Genomic DNA, 22,691 nt, shown 5'->3' with positions numbered 1-22,691 from the left:
TAATACGTTTCAATCCAAACCGGCTGTTATCTGTTTCAACAACAGCTTTTTGGATTTTTTATTCCGAGCGTAATGTCATCATGTCAAGATGCCTCACCTTTCTCGTATTAACAGTGGAATGTGAAAATAGAGATGTAAACATTGAAGTCTAATTATCGTTGGATGTAGGTTGTCGGCAGAGAGACTGGTATAAAAATAGGATTGAAGTTGACGAAAGATTGAAGCGCATAAGTTTGCTTGGGGCAGCTTTAGTAGAAAAGTGAATAATCGCACATAGTGGGCACAACTTGTCGAAGTGCAGTCTACGCGCTGTTTGATCTAATAAAGCAATTGAACGGTTAACAAGCAGAGCGAAAGCGAGGGGTGCAGGAAAGAAAATAACACCTCTGGCTGCATAACAACACGATGGAGATAAAAAGAGTAGAGCTGCTAGAAATGGAGGCTTTTATTTACCCGGCGGCGCAACGCAGGCGGCGCAGCTCCGTCGGTGTTAAGCCGCAATCGATAGAAAGAGGGAGAAAAGCTAAGCAATGACGGTCTATAGAACGATGTGGCCCGTGCAGGCGTGATGGGCTTGCGGCCTGGCCAAGGCGCGTGTAGTCCACTTACAGACCAAGTGCACACGCTATAGCCCCCCCCCCCCCCTCTCTTGTTCGACCTCTACGTTCGTCTCAACGCCCAACACTTCTCTACCTTATTTATTTAATATGCTTAACTCTCTCTCTCTATCTCTCTCTCTGCGAACCACACGCTTTTCGTTATTTATTATTCATACCAAATGTTCGCACCATTCGCACATCATCAAGCATCTTCTTCTACCCTTTCTCTTCCCTGTACGTTTAGTTGACCCAACAGCAACTAGAGCATTCGCGCAGATGGACCAGCAATCGAGCATGCAAAGATAAAGCAGCCGTTGGAATCGCAGTTGACAATGAGTACAATATGTAGCTGCAATAGCACAAAGAATCGGTTGTACCGTTGCAGAGTAGTCTAGGTTTCGCGTTTACCAGCTAGGCTTAATTCATCGATCGCCGACAGCATAGCCTCAGCCGGCGATAAACTGGTAACCGATAAGGGAGTCATTTATATTATTCACCGTTGCTTTGCTGTACGCGTGCTATCGCATATGCAGTTGCGCGTTGTGTTGCTCAGGTTGGCGGACTGTAGCACACGTCACTGAAGTGCTCGGAGAGCACAAAGCCAAACCAACGCAGACAATGAGAATACAGTAGTGATGCTCGTATTTGGTCAGACAATATGCTCTCTGTCAGCTTGTTTTTATTCCTCTTCATAAAGACGAAGCCACGCGCTCACTGCTGCTTTCTCTCTCCCCTCGGAACTTTTTCAACTAAATACATATAACCTTTCCTCGGAAATAGCTTTCTCGCTCTGTTTGTCCAGCCGATTTCCAACGAAACAATGTCTTTAGTTTTACTCCTGGAACTTCACTCCGCTTTCTTGCTGAAAAGGACTATTAAAGATTAATGCGAGACAATGATTCTACACGATTCTACGTGTAATAATTTATTTTTATTCACCTTTGATTTCTAAATAATCAGATATAATACTTAATATTTACATACACATACAGTTATATTCGCTGCAGAGTACAACGTTCTCTATGTATACGAGTTACTGTTATTCATATAATAATAATAATAATCATACCGTTATAGAACATTCGCAGCTACATCTCATTTAAATATAACCATCAAACTCATTTTTTATACGTATCATTGTAATATTTTTTTTCGTTTTGTAAATATTTTTTTTCTCGCCTGTGGTCATTAATAACTATATATATCATTTCTAAAATTCAAGGTTAACGCGTCAGTGCGTTTGACACGCTGGGCGCCAATGAACCCTTTGTCCTTGCATAGACTCGCGTACTTATACATACACGTGCGTACGACTGATGACAGAGCGTGAATCGTGCGTGCGTTCGCCTGTAATTTCTGGAATCATCAATTGTCCCTTTGTGTCTGTGGCCACATTAGCCAGGCCGTATACACACCCGAGGGCGTTCTTTGCACGAATTTTCGCGAAGCATAGAAAAACGTTATCAAAGCGTTCAACTATCATTAAGTGGTTTTATCTCTTCTACTTGACTGACTGTTTGCTTGGTGTTGAAAATAAATGTGACCCGGGCTAAAATTGCTAGAAAACAAATGATCAACGACTCTTGGACGTGGAGTGTATCGATTGAAATTCATTTCTTGAAAATTCAACTTCATTTTGCGTCCGCTTGCCGATAAATAAAACTCAACGCACTGACGCGACAGAATTTCTCGTTTGCTAATGAAGCTATTGGGCGCTTCTGCCCACGGTGGTAATAATTAATAATCATTTTATCTATTTAATCATCTTGTGTGCTGATCAAGTATTCAATTTACAATTGTTTGTACTTTATTGAACCGAAAGAATTTGATTGTCGATAAGATAGTTTTGTTCGTTTTCACGGATAATTGCGACAAGTAATACTGTACAATTAGCTTTATCGAGCTCGCACGACTCGCCTCTATGAATGCGCCTAACCAAGAAGCTTTTCAGAAATGTATATGCGCAAAGAGCGATTCCGATGTCGCTGCGCAGTGAAGCAACTGAATATGAAAAGCTGGCTTCTAATCGTTGCAGCACGTAAGTGTTATCCCAAGCTAAGCACGCAGTGTAAGAGTAGTTATTAATCCAGCACGATCGATAGTCGTGCGATTGATTGGCCTCTACCACTAGAGTAAATGCTTTTGCTCGAGTGATCTACTGATCTGTTCAACAGTTGGACTTTTCATATAAGTTTTCATATTTTGTACACGATGACGCAGCAGCACTAATACACCATAATCAGCGAGCTTGAAGCTTCAAGCTGGTCGCTAGGCGATGTATAAACAATATAGTACATATAACGAAGACAAGGTCAACGATCAAGACTTTGGTTGGCTCTTAAACATTAAACGTATTGTCTTACATAAGACGAACAAAAATATACATGTGTATTCTCGTAAAAGTATACCCGTAATCGGCCAATTGTCTGGTTCAATCAAATTGCAGTCGTACCAAAAGTGCAACCTCACGCGAGCAGACACGCGAGACGCGTGTATCGCTAGTAAAGCTGATAGAGCTCATCGTTCAATTACGCGATATTAGACCGAGTGTTGCTGCTCGAAGAACATTATCCGATCAGGAGTGTAGTCGAGAAGTTGCGCTTTCCATACAGGCTGCACTCGTTATGTAGGTGTATATATAGTCTATATATTCTGTATATTCTGTATATGCATATCTAACATTTGAAATTTCTACTCAGTTATATCACAAGCATTTTTAGATGTGGTGTTTGAAATACAATATGATTGTAAGTGTAAAAGGTGGCTCGACGGCAGCGAGCTGCCAATGCGTAACAACGGAATTTCGCTGGCAGCCACCTCGCTCGAGCCCATTTAATAGACTCTGTTTAAGTACTGGCGCGCACTTGGTTACAACAAGCAGGCGCCCGCTATCCGCTCTAGCAATGAAAAACAGGACAAGGTAGGTAATGTGCGCTTGCAAGCGAGCAAGGCGAGCTCATCGAGTGCGGATAAATGCGTGGAGCGTGCCGTCGTGCGTACAAAGGACCGGGCCGCATTGTTAAGACACGCCGCCGCGGGACGGCCGACTAGCCAAAGGGAAACCAAGCGAACGCTTCGGCGGAGAGGGAATCCGAAGCTGCGCGATCGATATCAATGTACCAGCGGAGCTTTTCCCGGCGCGACCTAGCCTCGGATACTAGCTGGCGAAAAATGGCTCGCAACAAGGCCGCGCAGCAACGCAGCAACCTACTTTGTTTTGGTTGCACCGTAACCGTATTATACTTCGGCCGAGCTCGGTGCCGACAGCCCGCGAGAAGCGACCGTACGGCTTGCCGTCGCGATGCCGGTGTCGGGCGTCAATCTCGAGATTGCCGATGGGCTGGCGCGCGAGCGAGATCCCACCAGCGACAGCCTCGGCTCTGCCAATTGAATTTTCGATCGGCCGATAGCTGCGCGTGTCTGCGAGAACTCGCGTCTTCGCGGCTTTTTCTCGTCGCCTGCCACTCGGCTGGCGCGGGTTTTAGCCTGCATATCTGACCGCGCTAGTGAAGCCATCGTTATTCGTGCACCTACCGACTGCAATTTTATCGACGTTAATCGATTATTTTCGTCCGGCGTGGCGTTGCTGCCAGCTATATCTGTGTCCCCAAACTTTGCAGCAGCGGCTGGCGGAATATTCACGAGTCATTGATTCGAAGCCGTTTCGTAAAACCTGTCCGAATGAGAATGCATTACTTTTAGCACACGAGGCAGAGTTCCTCCGTCTGCTACAAGTCCACAAGTACACTCGTCGAGTTGGCAAAGTCAAAGGTTTAGCGAAGCAGCATACGTAGCGTTTGCCGAATAATCGGCTTAACGTTAGGGAATAAGCGCGCGAGGAGCTCGGGAGAATCACCGTAATTCAAGTCTGCCTCGCAGGCATCAAGCCCGCAGCAGCTTACCTACCCCGTGCGTACGCCGCAACCTCAACCAGCCATACTTCTGATAGCGCCAGCAGCAGTCGTTTCACGATAAACGATAAAACTCTTTTCCGTTCGAAAAAAAACTCGAGAGCCATCGCTTTACGACACCTTTTCCCACCGTATACATCATCCTCTTCCTCGTCGCGTAACTTCAAAACTGCGAGCAACACCCACAGCTATATTATTCTCGTGTCTGGCCAAACTTCGATCTATACTACTTGGAGCCACGCGCGTATCGCACTGGTGGCCTTTCTCGCGCGCATTTCGCTGGCATAATTGCCCGCCTCGCTTTCAAGGGGCACGCGGAAGGGAGAGCTTTGAGTGCACTTCGCGTGGATGATGTATGGACATTCTGATATATTGAGAGCGGCGAAACGACGGGGAGAGGGAGCCGATGGCCATGGCAAAAAATAGCTCGGCGGACGCTCGGCGGACGCTCGGCGGACGTTCGGATCTATTGGTTTCGCTGAACAGTCAATGTCACCTCCAGCGCAGCGACAATCCGCTCAACTATTCGAGCCCCGATGTCCGGCTAATCAAGCTGCAGCTCATCGATAAGCTACCTGCGCTAATGTTTCATCGAGCCCGACAGCACTGTCTGCTTTTCGCCCAGTTTCTTTTCCGCGCTGCTTCTCAAAGCGCTGCGCCCGTCAGCTAAACAAAGCGAAACGTACAGTTGCATTCTGCGAGCTTCCAGTCTGCCATTGTTATTTCAAAAAGTCAGCTCAAAGGCCGTGAAACTCCATGATGGAATTGCAAAAATCGTCGAGCTCGTTGAAACGAGAAGCTTGTCCAGTTAAATCAGTTGAAATTGCTGATGGCTCGCGCATATCGGTTGTTCTGTCTGACGATAAGACCTTAGCGAGTCAACGAATCACAGGGTAGCCGTGGTTGAGCGCATGTTTTATCGAAATAATTCGTCCACAAAGTCGGCTTATGTATGGAGCGTTGGAGAGCAGGACAAACGAAGATGAGCAAACGCTGAAACGGTTGTGACACTGCGAACGCAGGTGTGAGTGATGAAAATTACAGCGGAAGGCTGGTGGCAGCGCATCCTAGTGGCGCGACAATTTTAAAATCACGTCTGCACCGAGGACGCCAATGCACACACCCACAGAATTATAATGAATTATGAGTGCACGCAAGTTCACTTGGCAAATGAGCTCCCAAATTGCGTTTGCATTTGAGAGGACCATTTGACAGAGACTCCCTCCTCCCCTCCTCTCTCTCTCTCTCTCTCTTTCTCTCTACACCTTTCCTCTTGTCTCGGCTACCCGCAGCTACGTCATGCCGGGTTCGACCTATCCTAGTTAAACTTGTATCTACATTGTTTACTTTTCAAGGATCGTCGCTCGCTGTAAACACTAAAAAGCCCGACAGGCAAATTTGCAGATTTCATTTACAAGCCGACATTTGAATATGTGAAAACGATGGACCTCAAATGGACAAACGAGTTGCGCCTGCCTCGGAAGAAACATCTTGTCCGATACACGTCTACGAGTGCATTAGAAGAGACAATCAAGGGATTACGACATGAATATTAAAATGCGTTTGCCGAAGAATAAAAATGAGCTCTCGCGGCTAGCAACTTTTGTAGTTGAGGTGGATTCTCGGTGCGTCTTAGTCGGCTCAGGACCAAACTGAATATTCAAGTGGGACTTGTGAGCGTAGCAAAAGCTTGACACTGGCGTCTCTTCAGATGTGACCGCGTTATTCCACCTATATACGTGGATTTGGCTGTTGCCGTTCGCGCTCCAATCAAGCTGCCGTATTTTGAGTGCGTTGATGAATAACAGGCGAGTGTTATAGCGTTGAGCGTGGCGCCCGATAAACCTCGTTCTCTCGCTCTTTCGCTCGGTGGCGAATGATAAAATACATTTGCCGACAAGCGCAGTAAAATGGGCGAGTTTGTCGAGTGACAAACAGCGCGCTACGTGACTGCCATGCAGCGATAAACCGTAGCTTCTGCAAGCAACGATCTCATAATTTTCGACTAGTTTCTTTTAGACAATACCTAAACAAGGAGTTTCAATGGGAGTTTATCCGAATCCTCGAGAGGCTTTGATGCAAAACTTGACTAGAGCCCGAGTTTGGCACAATTGCGCCGCTAAACTATAGTTAAGAAGGCAAGTTTGCCAAGGATGCAGGAAAACAAATGGAGAGCCTCATTGAGGACTAATCGAAAAGTAAGCTTAGGCGAGGCGCGGACGTTGCATAAGCTTGGCGAGAGCGCTTTCACTCGCGGTCGGATCGTCGCAGGGGAAACAGCTGCTAGCGACAGATTGCCTCGAACAAAGACGCCTCCTGTTCAGCTCCGGAGATTCGCATTTTTGGCGCGTGTCGCGTGTGCGGCCCGCGTCTGCGCGGGCACGCGAGGCGCCTCCGCGAGTGGACGCGCAGACACGGAGCAGCGACGCTCGTCGACAGGCGCGCGAGCCCCTCAAGCCCGTCGGCGGCATTGATTTTCAAAGCGCTGCGGGCGCACTCGACGGATTATTCCCGACGCGCAAACAACGCTCTGTCTGTCTGGCCCGTTGTTCCCGATACAAGCTTGGATGACGCCCGCAAAGCTTCCGATCGATAGTCGCGCGCGGCACGAGAGAAGCGCACGGCCCAGCGGGGCTCGGCTGCCGGCCTGGCGAACGACACAGCCCTTGTGGCCCTTCGCTCTGCCAAACGACATCCAGTCTCCGCAGGCTGTCCGCCTAGCTCACCTGTTACTGCGCTCGCCAGGCTCCTTCCAAATATCGCCAGCTCCTCCGTCGCTTCTAAAGGTCTTGCAAGTCGTTGGGCAAGAACGATGCCAAAAACATAAAACAGGGTTCAACGAATCATTGAGACCAGCGGCGAATCGACTGCCTAAGGTGAATTCTCCTTGCGATTGCTGGCGCGCAACGTCAGTAGTGGTCGGGTTTGCTCGTTTCAAATCGATTATCCGTTCCGTCGCTCGGCAGCAAAGGTAGCCCCACAGCGCAGATAATGCTTGCCCAAATAATCATTAAGTCGACGAGGCCGCGCGTGCAGCGTGAAATAGAGCCGCTTTTCATCGCAAATCACTCGCAGACCGTAACATTAGCTCGCACCGCTGTCAATTAAGTCAGTCGCGCGACTCGACCAATGGCCTAGCGACGACGTTCCCTTCAATTATTCGTTTGCGCTCTCGATGGCCATTCGACTACATCGAACGCGAGCAATTACCAGTCCGAATGCGATTATAATTCTTTTTTTCCATGGCCTCTATCTCCTTTCTCGTTAACAGCAGCTTACGGGACGCCTCTCTGTGGATCGACCACGCGCTGATACGGGTTCCGAAAATACCACTTTGCCCGCGTTACTTCCTGCTAGTTCAGCTCCGAACACTTTTTTTCGTTATTTCAAGAGCGTCGATTCATTTTCATTTTACCACGGCAATCAACTTGAAACCCATTTACCCATCTACCCGCCTACCTATCTACTCGAATATCAGTGCGGATTAAATAATATCCCAGGAAGGCTGACAATAAACGAACGGTTGATGTGTTTCGAATATCGAAAGAAAACACTACGAATAGTTTGCTTTTAAAAACCGCAAAACATTTTGGAGTGCAAATATGAATTGCCAACCGCAATAATTAACTTAATTTTCACGAAGTACCTGAAATAAAAAAATCTAGAGAATCTGTGAAAACTTGTCTTTCTAGGCGCGGCGTGGAGACCGCAGGAAACTCTGTAATAGCTCTGGCTTAACGAGGCCGGCTAGCGCTACTGACGACGAAATTATTATAGGAAGAGTGATTTCCGCGGCGAGCCGTAAGGGAAGGATTTACTTGCCGCTTCAAACCCTCGCTCTAATAGTTCAACCTACATCAATTAATACCGTTCTTAGGTGCCACGGCATGTACAATTTTATTTTTGTATAATTTCATTCAATATATATAAAATGACACTCGACTGAATTTTTCGGATTTATAATTTACTTTGCCCTGTCTCTGCCGGGAATGCCACGAAAAACTGTAAAACGGCGTGCTACAAACGTCGTCAAAAGGTGTATGCAAAAAGCTGCTTCGTATGTCGACGAAAGAGTAAATACCTTCATTCAATTTTTTTAAACAAACACTACTCGACGGAGGAAATCCTCTGTAAATAATAAAATTTATGTTTCGGAATAGTTGGCTATACGAGTGGATGTAGAGGTTGCGATTGTCGAGAAACGGACTTCCAAGTTATTTTTACGTAGCACGATAAACCGCCCTCCGGTGACAAATTCAATTTCCAAAGGCGAATTATCCTCGGAAGATAAATTACAAACAAAGTAGGAAGTATAGTTTGGAAGTACAATGAGCTTCGAATGGAGCCGGGCGTGTCCTAAGCAGCATTATGATTTCAAGGGGAGAAAGTTTGCTAAAAGCGCGCTGCATTTGTGTTCCACGAAATTATCTGCCAACCGATCTTCGGTTACCCAAACTAAAATCCAAACTGAATCCCGGCGTCCTTGTCGCGCGGGCGGTCGTTGAAACAGAGAAAAGGAAGAAGCCGGTAATCCAAGCTTCGTACGGATGGACGCGCACCGCAGCACCGCGGATGCGTTTGAGCTTAGAAGGCGTCGGCGGCGCTAATCTGTGAATCTATGGCCGGAGACCCGCGCCAAAAGAGACGCATCGACGAAGAATTTTGGGTCGCGGGCTGGCGGACACAAAAGGCCAGCGAGTCGCGCTAAACGGAATCCACTCTAATTAGGGGAGCCGCGCGCGCGCGCGCGCGCGAAAGGGCTGCTGGCTGCGAGGGCACGTCGAATACTACAGAGAACGGGCCGAAGTCAAAAGTCGCAAGATTAAACGCGACGGTTCTTTTGACGCTGCCGCCTTTGTCGAGCCATTGTTCATCTTTCTCTGACCGCAAAAACACGCTCTCCTCGCGTAATCCCGGCAAAGTTCACGCACCGCACCGTCGTCTTTGTCTTCTCCATTCGCAGCTAATTAGCGTCATTTGTCTTACTCGGCCCCATTAACGCCTGTCGGTAGCGGCGTTAATGGCTCCCCTTCTTCCTCCTCGTCTTTCCCCCCCTGTGCCGGGCTTTCCTAGTCGAGACTGCAAGCGCGACGCCATGTTGGAGAATGGAAAAACTGGCTGCTCCCCGCTGCAAGATGCACGCCCCCCGTCTTCACGTACATAAAGCGCTTGCGCCGACGATAGAGAGATGTTCGTCTTGACCATTGTTCCCTTGAAATACGCTCACGACAAGCGCACGGAGAACGAACCGAGCTACAGCTTCTTCTGCGTGGCATTGCTGTCCAAAATAATGGAGAAATGCAGGGGCGCGCGCGCTTCATTTTTCACTTGGTCCCCGACTCGGTCGGTCGGTCGCTCACCCGCCCGCCTCTGTGCATTCTAATTCCTAGCTCTCCTTCCCTCTTTGTCTTTGCAGCTGGCTACGAAATTCGTCTGGCCGGTAGCGACGTCGCGCGCAACGAGCATATTTCGCTGGGCTCCGTGTTGCTTGCGCCAGCCTCGTCTATCCGGGCCGCGGACCGGCCGATCCGATGCGCTCTCGCCGATGGAACGATCGATTCAGCGGGCCGTCTATTCTCGGATTAAAGTACTGGTCTCGAGCGCGGGCCCGCGCGCTTCGAAGCGGGCCGTGGGCGCTCTAGTCGCGGGCGAATACGAACTCGTTGTAGTGGTTCCAGCGGTTCTCCTCGAGGTCGACGCCGGGCTTGAGCTCGGCGGTGGCGCCGCCGGCCGTGCCGCTGCCGCAGCTGGCCAGCAGCCGGAAGCCCTGCTCCTGCAGCATGTCGAAGGCTTGCTCGATGAAGGTGTGCTTGAGGAAGAAGCGCGAGGTGTAGCGGTCGCTCACGCCGTGGTCGGGGTCGCGGCTCTCGTTCAGCGTCTCGCCGAACACGTCCCGGCAGAGCGCCACGCGGCCGCACACCAGGATGCGCGACAGCTTGCGAAACTGCACGTCGGCCAGGCCCTCGCGGCCGAAGGCGAAGCTGCCGCGGTAGCCCACCGTGATGAAGCCCCGCTTCTGGCCCTGCAACAAACCGGCCGCCCCGTTAGTCGGCCTCGTCGCCTTGTCACGCGCAAGCGCGGCTGTCCCTGCTCCTCGCCCCTCGCCCTTCGCCTCTCGCCATCGAGCCACCATTGTTCCTGCCCCGAAGCCGACGCTGCGCTTTCTTTCGCTCTTTACTTTTCTCTGCCAAACGGACTTGTTGGACTTGCGAACGGTAGTTCGACGCAGCCGGTAGACCAAAGCGAACGACGGCAGTGAAATGCGCGGCATTCGGTCAAACGGAGCGGATGGCCCGCGGAAACAACTTTGCGATCCGGAGAGCTCGTTACCCACGCGCTCGGCTCTGTCCCGCCAGTTACCGCATATTCAAGCATAGTAGTCACGGACGAGCAAAGCGCTAGTCGTCTGCTTGTACGATGCCATAAACTCACACGGAACGCTGACTCGCTAATTGAGATTTATCGCGTCGACAGAGCAGCCAGGCTCGTTAAAAATATCCAGATTCGATTATTAATCGTGCGACGGTTGAAAGCTCTATATCCGTCCTAGGGCCTTAAGCATTTTACAGCCTGGCGTATCGTGGCTGTTGTTCTGTACACACGTACGCAGCCTTTCTCGCTGATACATGAGCGCTCGCTTGAACAATTTAACACAGAAAAATTTTAACGCGACAAACGAAACAGACGCGCGAAACTTTTGATAAGTTAAGCAACCGTCGTCGAAGATGATGGATGCGTTGGAAGGCGAGGTAGGCCGCGGCTATGAGAGCTGCGAGGCACGTAAACAGATGATAACGGGGCGAACGTAGGAGATCGGAAGAGGGAGCGAGCAGTTGGCCTGGCCGCCAGTAAGACAGATAGCTATCTGATATCTGGCGTCGCTTCCGACTCTGGCACAGCATCCCTACTACTCGCTCGACGACTGGCACTCTCCTCTCCTCCTCGCATCGGCCTCGAACCTTATTTCCACCGGACCACCGACAGAGACAGGCGCAGCCAGCTACCGATGCTTCGCGCGCCCCTCCAAACTTGTTTTACTCGCGACTCCGTTTCAGCGCCCTACACCCGCTGCCACCGACGTTCCACTTTTCTTCCTTTCCCTTTCACTTGCCTTTCAATCTAGTCGGCTTACGCGCCAGCTCACGCGCTCGTATTGTTGTTCCCTCTGCAAGACAGCCACACGACTCCAATTTGCCGTTGACTGCTGGAAGCGATTCGCGAGCGCAGCCGATATCGCCGTAGAAGAACGACCTCCAGAGCCCAATAAACCGCGTCTGCTCTAAGATCACTCGCTAATAAGCAATCGATAAATCGACCGATACGGGCTGCGCGACGATAATCAATAGATCAGCTAAGCGCAGGTGCAATTTAGCGAGGCTTTCATCCGCGAGAACAGCACGGTCGATAAGGTATTCAATGTGGACGGGAAAAATTGTTGGGACAGGACGGCTCATTGGCGATCGCGCGCGGACAGGGTGAGCTAGCGTCTGCTTTGCTCCCGCGCCTCGGACCTGCTCTGCCCGACGAGAAACCAATGCTTCTCGCGCGTCGATCCTTCGAGCGGCGAAAGGCCTTTCGCACTGGACGTCTTGGCAGTCCGAGTGCAAGTAGGGCTGATTCTTCGACAGACGCGAAAATCGTTAGTAAGAAATTAGAATGGAAATAATTTCAAGTGGGCAGCAGCAGAGAAGCTCCCGTAGTACGACTTTCGCGTCTATTGGAGAATGAGCGTAAGAGTAGCGGCGAGCGTACCGTGGACATGACGGAGACGCGCTCCGGCGGCGAGTCCTGGATGGCCCTCTGGAGGTTGGCCAGTCCGTAGAAGTTGGCCTCCTGCCTGAGCCGCTCGCGCTCGCGGAAGCCCTCCGGTAGCACGAGGGCCTGGTTGCGCAGGAAATCGAGCACGTAGCGGAAGAGCACGCCGTCGCGGTCCAGGAAGTACTTGCCCTTGGCGTCGCGCTCGAGGCTCAGCTTGTCCCGGAACAGGCCGGCCAGGTGCGAGTCGGCCTCGCGCGTCAACGTGCTCAGACCCGTCGTGTAGAACACGCCGCCCACGTTCAGCTCGACTACGCCGCCGCAGCCCGCTGCGCCCTCGTCGGCCTGAGCCTGGTCGGGCATCTCCGGGCCTCGGTCGGCTGCTCCTGCTCGGGGCTAGCGGCTTCCAGCTCCGCCGACCTGCAACCAAGCCAAGCCCATCACCAGCGACTCGTCGACTCGCTTCTCCGTCTCCCGGCTTGCGCTGGCTGACGAGCCGACGAACCCATCAGCGCGTTTCCACTTCGACTCCTTTCCCCGAAAACCCCCTGCGAACGGCCGCCCGCGGCTTTCGCTCTTTCATCTTTGACCATCCTCAATTAGCCTCGTAATCAGCTATATTTCGCAGCTACCGCTCACAGCAAATGGCTACTAACGGAACTTTCCCCAAATTCACCCTTAATGCCATGCGAAATACCGTCGATAACAATTTTTTCCCTCGAGTCTAACACGTTTCAATCAACGTACTTTGTTGAGTCGATCTCGATCAAGACTCCATCTCAAGACTCTCTTTCTCTGCATTCTCTATTTTTTCTATTCACTGTGATAGATCTATTAGAGATCTATAATTTTGATACGTACAATCGGGGATGATGATTAATCGACATTAATAATTTCAAATAATATCAACTTTGGCTAGCTAGAATTTCTAATCACCAGAATCCGTTATAATGCCTTATTTATTATTTTTGCAAAAAAATATCTCCACAGTCAAGTCACGTTAACGTGGAAAACGATAACGTAATCGATAGGAGCGATTGCGAAGAAAGAGCAGGCTGAGGTTCGATTAGAACGGATGATATCATAGAAATGGAAGAGAATGATTAGGAGTTTAAATCAGTTATAGTTTCGGAGCTCGACATAATTGCTATTAAACGATGAAAAGAAATATTAAAGTAATGCGATGAGTGACTCCAAACATCAAATATGTAAGAACGCTTATAAATTAAATATTAAAATTTAAGTGCTAATATCAAAAAATATTTCGAAACATGTAAATTTTAAATTCAAATGTGAAACGACCTCGAGCTGCTTTCTTAAGACTATTTTTATACCCTCTTCTGTCTCATAAAATGTAAAATATACAAGAACAGTATAGGATCAAATTCAATAAATGTGCCGCAGAAGAGCTTTGTCGGATAATAATCATTACATTTGCTAAGATTATGCATGTATGACGTGCGTATGATACATCACGAATCAAAATTTTATGATAATCTAGTGCTCTAAATATACGCGCATTAGGAGAAAGTGTTTTGTTCTTGATTTTGAAAAAAAAGTGGATGGTATGGTAACGTCAATTGAAAATGGTTTTACAAAATAGTTGAAAATATGTAAAAAATTAATGTCGTAGATATGATAAATATTATCTATGAAAAATTAAGTATTAATGGTATTGGCTTAGTTGTATAAAATTATGAGACAAGCACATAAATATTTATATCGTGTTGTTGAATCCAATAATTCGATCAATTATGAATCCATACATAAAACGTGTAACGGCAAAATGTATTTCGTTAAAAGATTTAACGGAAAATAAGGAAAATTAAAGCTTTAATCCTTTACTCTTGTATTAATAAATTGAATTTGAAATAAATTTATGGTCTATTTCCCTGTTATTGCAAAAATGTGATACAATGTCCATATAAGAATAACATGTGACCTTCTTGCTCATATATTCAACGTTGTTTTTGAGAGTGTTAGATAAATACTAGATCGAGCATACTTGCAAATGAAGCAAGACTAATTTGAAAGTTCGTCTTTCAGAACGAAACCACTCTTAGTCAAACCAGTCGCAACATTTTCAAGATATACGCTAGCCAATTGAGTTTTTGGTTAAATTCCGTACCTCCTCCTTTTTTCAATTTAATAAAATTTATGTTAAAGTCTTAATGCTATTATCCAGCATTTTGAATCAGAACATGCTTTTTACTCATCACGATTTCAAAAAGATCTTGAGAAAACTATTTTTAATTGTAAGATTTCATTGAAATATCATCATTTAATTCTTTACACCGTGCCTATCTTTGAATAAACAGTATTTGAATAAACAATATAAGCAACTTTTGTTAGGATTTATTGAACTATTTTCCGAAATAAATAATAAAATGAACGAAAACATGATAAAAAATATATAATAATACTATCATGAGAAATTAAGTAATGAAAAAGTTTTCTTGAAATTGTGCGTAGAATAAAAAAAATTGTTAATGCCTATCCGGCAAACCATTCTAATATAAATAAATATATAAAAAATGAAAAATTGTTGATATAATTTGATATAACTTGATAGTATGGTTTACATGAAGACAGTCAAACAATTGTCATTTTCTTTCGTTTGTTTGAAAAATCTAGTTACTTGTTTACTGGGTTTTACTGTTTTTCATTGACGTTTATTATTTCACTGGTGTTCAATACTTATTTTCTGAATATCATTGAGATGTTATTTGTATATTTTGCTTTAGCTTGCCAAATTAAATTTGATTTGAATCTCTATTATGCGTGATTTATGAAGCAATCACCCAACTTAATGAAAACACCACTGTATTATAGCAACTAGGCCGTCATGCCGCAGCAATAAACAAATCATGCGTAATCCACATATTGCAGTGTATCTTTATGTTCATGGGTCGTGTATCAAATATGAAAGCGGTGCACTTTTTGAAATATCTGGATATTTATGATTCCATTCGAAGAGGTATTTATGTATTTTTGACGATTTCAAATGAATACAGAAACGATCGATCCTGAAGGTACTGTTGTTTGAAATCCGGTACCTTATCATTCTGGATTGTGCGCACAAGTGAGTAAAATGTTGCATTCATAGCCAAACCACATATTATTGAAATAACAATACAGCAATAACAAATTCGTATTAATCATGCAGTGCCGACGCATGACTCGATATATATAATACTTGCAGCACAGCTGTTATACTCGTCGTAAAAGAATATCTAACGTCGTCTTGAGTATAGGAAATCGATAAAAATTACTCTACCATGCATTTTTCCAAATCTATTTGGTATGAATTGCGCGTAATACAAAAAATACCATTTTTACGTAACTATCGAGGTCAGTCCATTTTTAGAATGGCGAAATTCCAGTTGAGCGAAAGACAAAGGTTCATAAGAAAAATTCAACGTCTTCAATTACCAAGGTGGATCTTACTTGACCTGGGCGAATAAGTTTCTGAAGTGCAAGGCTATTACGTGCAACGCATTTGATTAGACTGTACAAAGGTAATAAAGCTAGTTTAATTAAGACTTTTGCCTTGCTTCGCTCTACTGTTTGCTGTGGGCATTTAATGTACGCGCACTGTTATTGCAAGGATAACCTAAGCTGATAATCGACTTGGTAAGTGGTGTCTACAGTCAGGATTAATTACCAGTTCAATAAGATAACGCTGGCAAAAGCAATAAGTGGAGCGAGAACGCGTTAATTTATAATTTCAAAGCAATAATTATTTATAGATTTACGATGGTGGAGGATTGATGCGATGCAAATTATGCAAGACTCGAATGAGAACTAGACAGAGGATTGAGCGGATGGAGGATGAATATAATAAGAGGAACGTTGATTGAAAATCAATAGGTGTTGGTGCGGCTGCCAGCTTGCTCGATTTCTTCGAATCTGATCTAATTGAAAGGACGCCGGAGCGATGACGTATTGGATGGGAGCCGAAGCCGCATTACGCGCTCGTTCGGGGAATAGCGCGAACGAGACGGAGTCGATGGGATTTTCGCTCGTTAGGCTTGGCGGGAGGAGAGAATAACGAGTCTCGTCGGTTTGAGAAAAGTATTGATCCGTTACAATTAGAAAGCGAGACAAAGCGAAGAGAGCGTGCGGCTGCAGACGTCGCAGTCGAGCGGCAAACTGGTGCGAGTAGGCCACGGCTCCGAGGAGCGGGCGGATGCGCGGTCGGCGCGGCGGCCAGGTGCGAGCAACAGCTTGGAGAGGCGTGATGTCGCAGCGAAGGGAGAGGACAGAGGGCCGGCTCGGCGGCTCGGCGGCTGGCGGAGGCGCGCGGCGATGGCCGAGGGCGAGGGAGTCAACAAGTAAGTCGCCGGCGGGCGCCGCCAAGGTACCTGCAGAGTCGGGGCGAGGGCGTAACGCAGCGCCCGCGGCGGCTCGCCTCGGCTGGCCGTGCTGGCGCTGGTCTTGCTGCCGAGGAGCTGCAGGCCTGGAAGCGGGCGGCGCGCGCCGGTGAGAGCCGCTGTTGCTGGCGGCGGCGACGGCGGCGGGTCGATCGATGCCTCGGGAGCTGCGCGCACGGGCCGACAGCCACGGGATAACTGTCGGCTGGCGGTGCTCGCCAGCCTCCGTCGACGTCGCACACGCGCATACGCGCACAGCAGCCCATCCGCCGCTCTCCGCCAGTCGGCCGGGGACACCAGAGCTGCCTGACCCGGCCGCTGCCGCCCGTCGAGTCGTTCTCTTGAGGCGCTCGCGGCTTCCTGTCCACGCCTTCGCACCGACTTATCAACACCAATCATTTTTCACGCACCACTTTCATTCAAGCAGCGCGCAAGCACATTACTCTTGGTTTTCCAGTCAAAGCATTTTTATAAATGTTATTGGACGTTGGACATTGAAAGCTCATGCGAGATTAGCGTCATTCGCGTTCACAGCATTGAAATCACAGAAATTTTTCTCAAAAATTGGCTATTTTATTACTTTTCAGTTTTCATGTTACCAAGTCCTGCAGCTCAACGTTTCATGCATATTTTTTTCAACCATCCCTATTTACAATCTGTCTACAAAAACGACAATAAGTAAATTTTATATAAGCAACGAGCGATAAATTTATACATGAAGGTATTTCTCCAGTGATGCCTACTTTTATCGTTACATATTTACATTATTTTTATTGAATTACAAGATAAACATAATAAATATTAAGTTTGTGCAATTGGTGTTTTATATTTTTGAATCTTGTACCGCTAGTGTTATATGGAACATTCCAACATATATGGAAAATTCCTCGCCAAACAATTCAGATATTTCGGTTGCGTACTTTCTGCTTGCAGCTTCTATTTCTTCTGTTGTCACCTTCATGTCTTTACTAATGATCTCATTCGTAATAAATTTTGGAATCTTTTAATAATTTCTATGTTCAATTTTGTTCCCGTACCTCATAATTGCATTCCGTAAGTCCATATTGGTTTCATTAAGCATTTACATATTAATACTTTATTTTTACCTAGTAACATTTTCGTAACTATACGTTGAGTTACTTACGTTTGGTCTAAATGTGGTCTCGCCATGTTAATGTGCGATCTAAGTACATCCCTAGGTATTTGGCTTTGTCCTTTTGTGGTATTGGTTGAATTTGTATGTGAACTGGTCGGCAAGTTCTTTTCTTTAAGGTTACCTGTATTGATTTTACTTTGTTAATTGTTATCCTCCATTTTTCGAACCAAAGTTGGGTCGTTTCTAGCTACTTTTGCACATTTATAGAGGCTTATGTTGTATTAGAATGTGAGGTTAAAATTGCTGTGTTATTTGCATAAGTGGCGATACTTCTACCTTCCACGGTTGGGAGATCACAGGTGTCAATTAAATGTAATAAAGGGCCGAGAACCCTATCTTGGAGGACTCCGACTTCTATTGAATATAGTTTAGTAATTTCATTATTTACTTTAAAAGTCCTATAACATATAGGTATCAAGCTAAGAGTAAGTAAAGATTTTCACGTAAGATTTTACGGAGTTTGAATTTACTAAATTTTGCCTTTATGCCAAATTTTGTCTAACTGAGCTACATCAAGTAATACAGCAGTAGAATATTCATTATTTTCAAAGTTTTTCTAATTTTAGTGGCTCCTCTATTAATTTGTTTTATTAATATTTTATTTAATCTTTTAGTTATTATTTTTTCACATACTTTTTATAGGGTAGGGTAAGATTGATAGGTCTGTAGGATGAAACAAGTTCGGATGACTTTCCTGGCTTGGCAATGAATATTATTGTTGCTATTCTCCATTGAATGGGAAAGTCTAATAATCGGATTATTGAATTAATTAGGTAATGAGTCTTTTTTGCTTTAAAAGATGGTTCTTTAACTAATTTTCCATTTATGTTATCGTGTCTCAGGCTCTTTTTATTTTTAAGATTACGTAATATATGGTTAATTTCTTTTACATTTACATTATTGATTGTATAATTATTACAGCAAGTTGCTTACGTATTGTTAAACCAAGGTACCTTCTGCTTTTTCTGTTGTACTAAGTCGTGAGGGTTGGGTTTAAATACGTCTTTTAGTACTTAGCAAAGAAAGTAGCTTTTTCTATATCTGTTCTTATCCATGTCATGTCGTTTTTTAGTGTAGGAAAAGAAAATCGTCGGAGCGATTTATTTTTTTTTTGTTGCTTTCCAGAGTGAATAGTCTGTAACTTTGGTGGTAGTTAAGTTTTCTAAATAAAATTTTATTCTCGCATTTTTTCTTTATATAGAATTGTTTTTATTCTTTAATTGATCAATTACAATTTATTTTATCAGATTGTTGTCTACTTTGTTGTCATATTTTTCTTGATTGCTTTTTTTTCTTTTAATTTTTCTAAAATTGTTTTTAAGATAAATGCATTGGATATTGAGTTGATTGGATATTTAAAATTATACTATTGATCGCTTTATAAATATATTCATTTAAATTTTCTATATTGCTTGTAAAAGGTACACTATACGATTAACAGAACATCCTAATTGTTTAGCGAAGAAACTAATTCACGCAACACCAAGAATATCAAGATTTAAAAAATATAAATCACCATTTATACATGTATAATTTAGCTCTGTAAAATCAAAGTACTGGTACGGAATAATGGTAAAGTACCTTGATGTAATGTAGATTTTGTAATCAGAAAATAACATTGTAGTAATATTATTTACTTATTATCAACAGAAAGATTGTAAATAAAATGGGAAATAAAAAATACTTCTTTATTGCAGTATCTATATCTATAAATCAGTATTCAGCGGTATTTTACACCTTTTCGTTTAGTATTTGTTTATATGTATTCCAGTTTGTTTTTATATTATAGAGAGAATTACTTTTTGTATTAGTTTTTATTTCTAAGAAACAGTGTATAATTATTGGAAAATAATCTAAAGTTAAATCTAGACATGATTTGGCTATTAATCTTTTGCAGCATAGGTTCTTCGACGACTGCAAAGTAAATTAAGTTAAGTAATTTGTTTGAATCGTAGAGCCAGTGATATTGGAATTAAATTTTATGCTTGCATTATGAGTCTAATTTAACTCCTTTTAGATTTGGAATTATTGACCTTGATCCCCATCATGAATGTTTCGTATTGCGCTCATCTGTGAAAAATTCATGTCCTATAGTCTATTAAAGTATTTTTGTATTGTTCTTTAGCGATAGATTATCTATTATGACAAAGAGCATAAATGGACCTCTTTTATCTTCAACTGTAACATTAATAGTTTGTAGGTAGTTGTATTTGTGAAAATCGCTTAAATCACGTATCACAATATTTTTAATAATAATTGCTGTTTCACCATGTGCTTCATTGTCAGGGTGATTTATGTTATATATAAAATATTGCAGTATGTTTAAAAAAATTGCATGTGTGAAGTGAGTTTTGGGTATTAATATTGTATCAATGTTATTGTTTATTAGAAACACCTTTAGTTCAATTTGAGTTAATTTCTTTAGATTCCAAACAAATATTTATTTATTTATTTATTTGCTCATGTGTAGCCTTCACGGCCTTTTAAAAAATGCTCATTTACATCTATAACAGCATTCCAAACAATTATTTTAACTTCTTTGTTCATTTAATCTTATTAATCAGATTAAGCATTGTATCCATTCTGTTTATCAGTTACATAAACGTAGTTTCCAGCTGACTGTTATTTACAGATGAGGGTTTCTGTTTGTTTGGATTCCTCATGTATTTTAAAAACATTACCGTTTACTGCCTGTGCATTCGTGATGTGTGACCTCATGTTGTTTTCGTTAGTTTGAATTTCTCGTGGTAACAGTTTTGGTCCTACTAGTAATAATGGAAATAGGTTTTATTGTAGTTGTTTTCTCGCATTAAATAGCTTGCTGTATGATTACTGTAATTTATATACTTAACTTCTTTTATTTTTGTTTGTGTTGGGCTTTCGTCGGTGAAATGATTTTCTTCGCATTTAACGCAAATGTGAGTCATGGTAGTAGCTTTAGGTATGGCCAAAATCCTGGCAGCGAGTGCATTGAGGGATAACATTCTTTTTAGATGCCAATTAAAAATTAACGATTTTATTTTGTAGTCTTGTAATTGCAAAAAGTACTTGTTTTCTCTTATTTTTAATTCTATAAAGAATAGTGGAAGGGGTTGTTTCATATTCTGCGTTTGACGTTCGCGATTCGAATAATATTATGATTATATGGTTGAATTTCTGTTTTTAGTTCGTTTATATCGACTGATGGGTGCATGTTTTTTAAGACAGCTTTATACGATTTATTTTTTTTAATTTGAAAAATCTTGAATAACGTATTATTATTTTTTAATTCCTTAACGATTGGGACGAATAGTTTTGGATTATCTGTCTGTATATTAACTTTATTATTATACAGAATTTTGATAGTCAAATTATTTTTGGCACCTGTCAAGTAATTTTTTCAGAGGACACATATTTATTACATCATATACAAAGATAGGCGGCGATCTTTGCATTGTTTTTTTTCCTTGGTATTGATGAATTTTCGCTGAAGATGCTTCCGTTATTTGTATTTCCTTTTAATACTTTGAATGGATTTTCTGTATTAACTGTTACAAGCCAAAAATTCTGATTGTCCATTTATCTTTTCTTAATAATTTTATTTTTAAAAGGGCTATTCCTATTTCTTTTATTTCTTGACATTTTTTATTTAATCGTTTTTTTTTCGCTTGTGTTTTCTGGCATGCCTGTTCAAACTTTTGAGCGTCAGACATGTTGGCTATCTACTTATTTATCTATATCTATGAATTATTGCACTTATAATTTAACTTTAATCACTTATATTTAAATTTTTTTACTACGAATTAGTATATTACTTGTTTCTATTTTCCGACTGCACTACTAAGCTGTTCAATTAGAACACAGTAAAACACGCGTCCACTTTGCATGAGTGCTAGCACTCGAATGAAGCAGAAGGTAACCCAAAATATAAATTCTACGCATTTGATACGTAGAACTAGAAGATCAATTACATCTGTTCTTTTATAATTTTTGTTAAACTCCGAAAAACTTAATCGTGAGAATAATATATCCGTTTTTGAATTGGTTTTAGTATAGTTTTGTATGACGAAAAAAATTTACTAAAATTATGTCATCTGACGGACTTAAAATTTTTTTGGATTCTACGTGTTCTATAAATTGATAAAATTGCATCAGTAAGAGCGTGTACGCAATGTGAAAATTCAATAGAATATTCGCAATGTAAGACGTGTTTTTTACAAATAATTGTATATAGGTTGATTAGAAATTATTTGTGCAAGAATTAAATGCTGGGTGGAATGTTACTTAAAGGTTGAGATTTGAAATTACTAAATTGACTAAATTGAATTGTCACATGCTCGAAGTTCGATAGTTTACAGAAAATTTATAGGTTTACAGAAATTTGGAAAAAATTATATAAAACTCGTGAGTGTTCAATAAAAAATTATGATAAATATTCACTCGTTTTCAAAAATATTGAATTCGAAGTAAAATCTTTTAGACGACTCACATTATCAATTTACTAAAAAGGTACTATTAATTTAGTAGTAAGTTCAGATCATTCTTTCATTTTATTCATTTAAATGGGAAAACTTGGATAAAATATTGATGATATCTCCGAGTATTATTTCATTTATTTAATCATACTAATTGTACCATATGACAAAATCTTACAGAGGTACATACATCTAGGTATTTATAAATAAGTTGATATAAAAAAGATTATAATAATTATATTATTATATAATTATTATATAATACATAATAAATATTTTAAAAAATGTAAAAATGTGAAATATCTCCATGTATGTGTGATGTCACTCATATTTAGTGAAGCAAATCAATCTTCTGTAGCGCATCAATCTCCAAAAAATATTTGTATTTTCCTCTACCCATTTTTTAGTATATTTCTCTTATTTTTATCATTGTTCGTATTAAA

General features: G+C 43.0%; 1 protein-coding gene across 1 annotated transcript; it reads right to left on the bottom strand.

Moving 5' to 3' along the window:
- Positions 1-1,519: 1,519 nt before the first annotated feature.
- Positions 1,520-16,874, bottom strand: LOC131668262 (BTB/POZ domain-containing protein KCTD12-like). The gene is made up of 3 exons (XM_058942291.1): positions 16,630-16,874; positions 12,263-12,685; positions 1,520-10,532 (listed from the first exon to the last, which is right to left on the bottom strand). Exons 2-3 carry the CDS (start codon positions 12,626-12,628, stop codon positions 10,149-10,151), a joined length of 750 nt encoding a protein of 249 aa, XP_058798274.1. The 5' UTR covers positions 12,629-12,685; positions 16,630-16,874; the 3' UTR covers positions 1,520-10,148.
- Positions 16,875-22,691: the final 5,817 nt, after the last annotated feature.

The sequence above is a fragment of the Phymastichus coffea genome, unplaced genomic scaffold (genome assembly GCF_024137745.1).
Source record: "Phymastichus coffea isolate CEN01 unplaced genomic scaffold, Cenicafe_Pcof_1.1 PCOF00076, whole genome shotgun sequence".
Taxonomy (NCBI): Eukaryota; Metazoa; Arthropoda; class Insecta; order Hymenoptera; family Eulophidae; genus Phymastichus; species Phymastichus coffea.
This window is presented reverse-complemented; position numbering and strand designations above follow the sequence as displayed.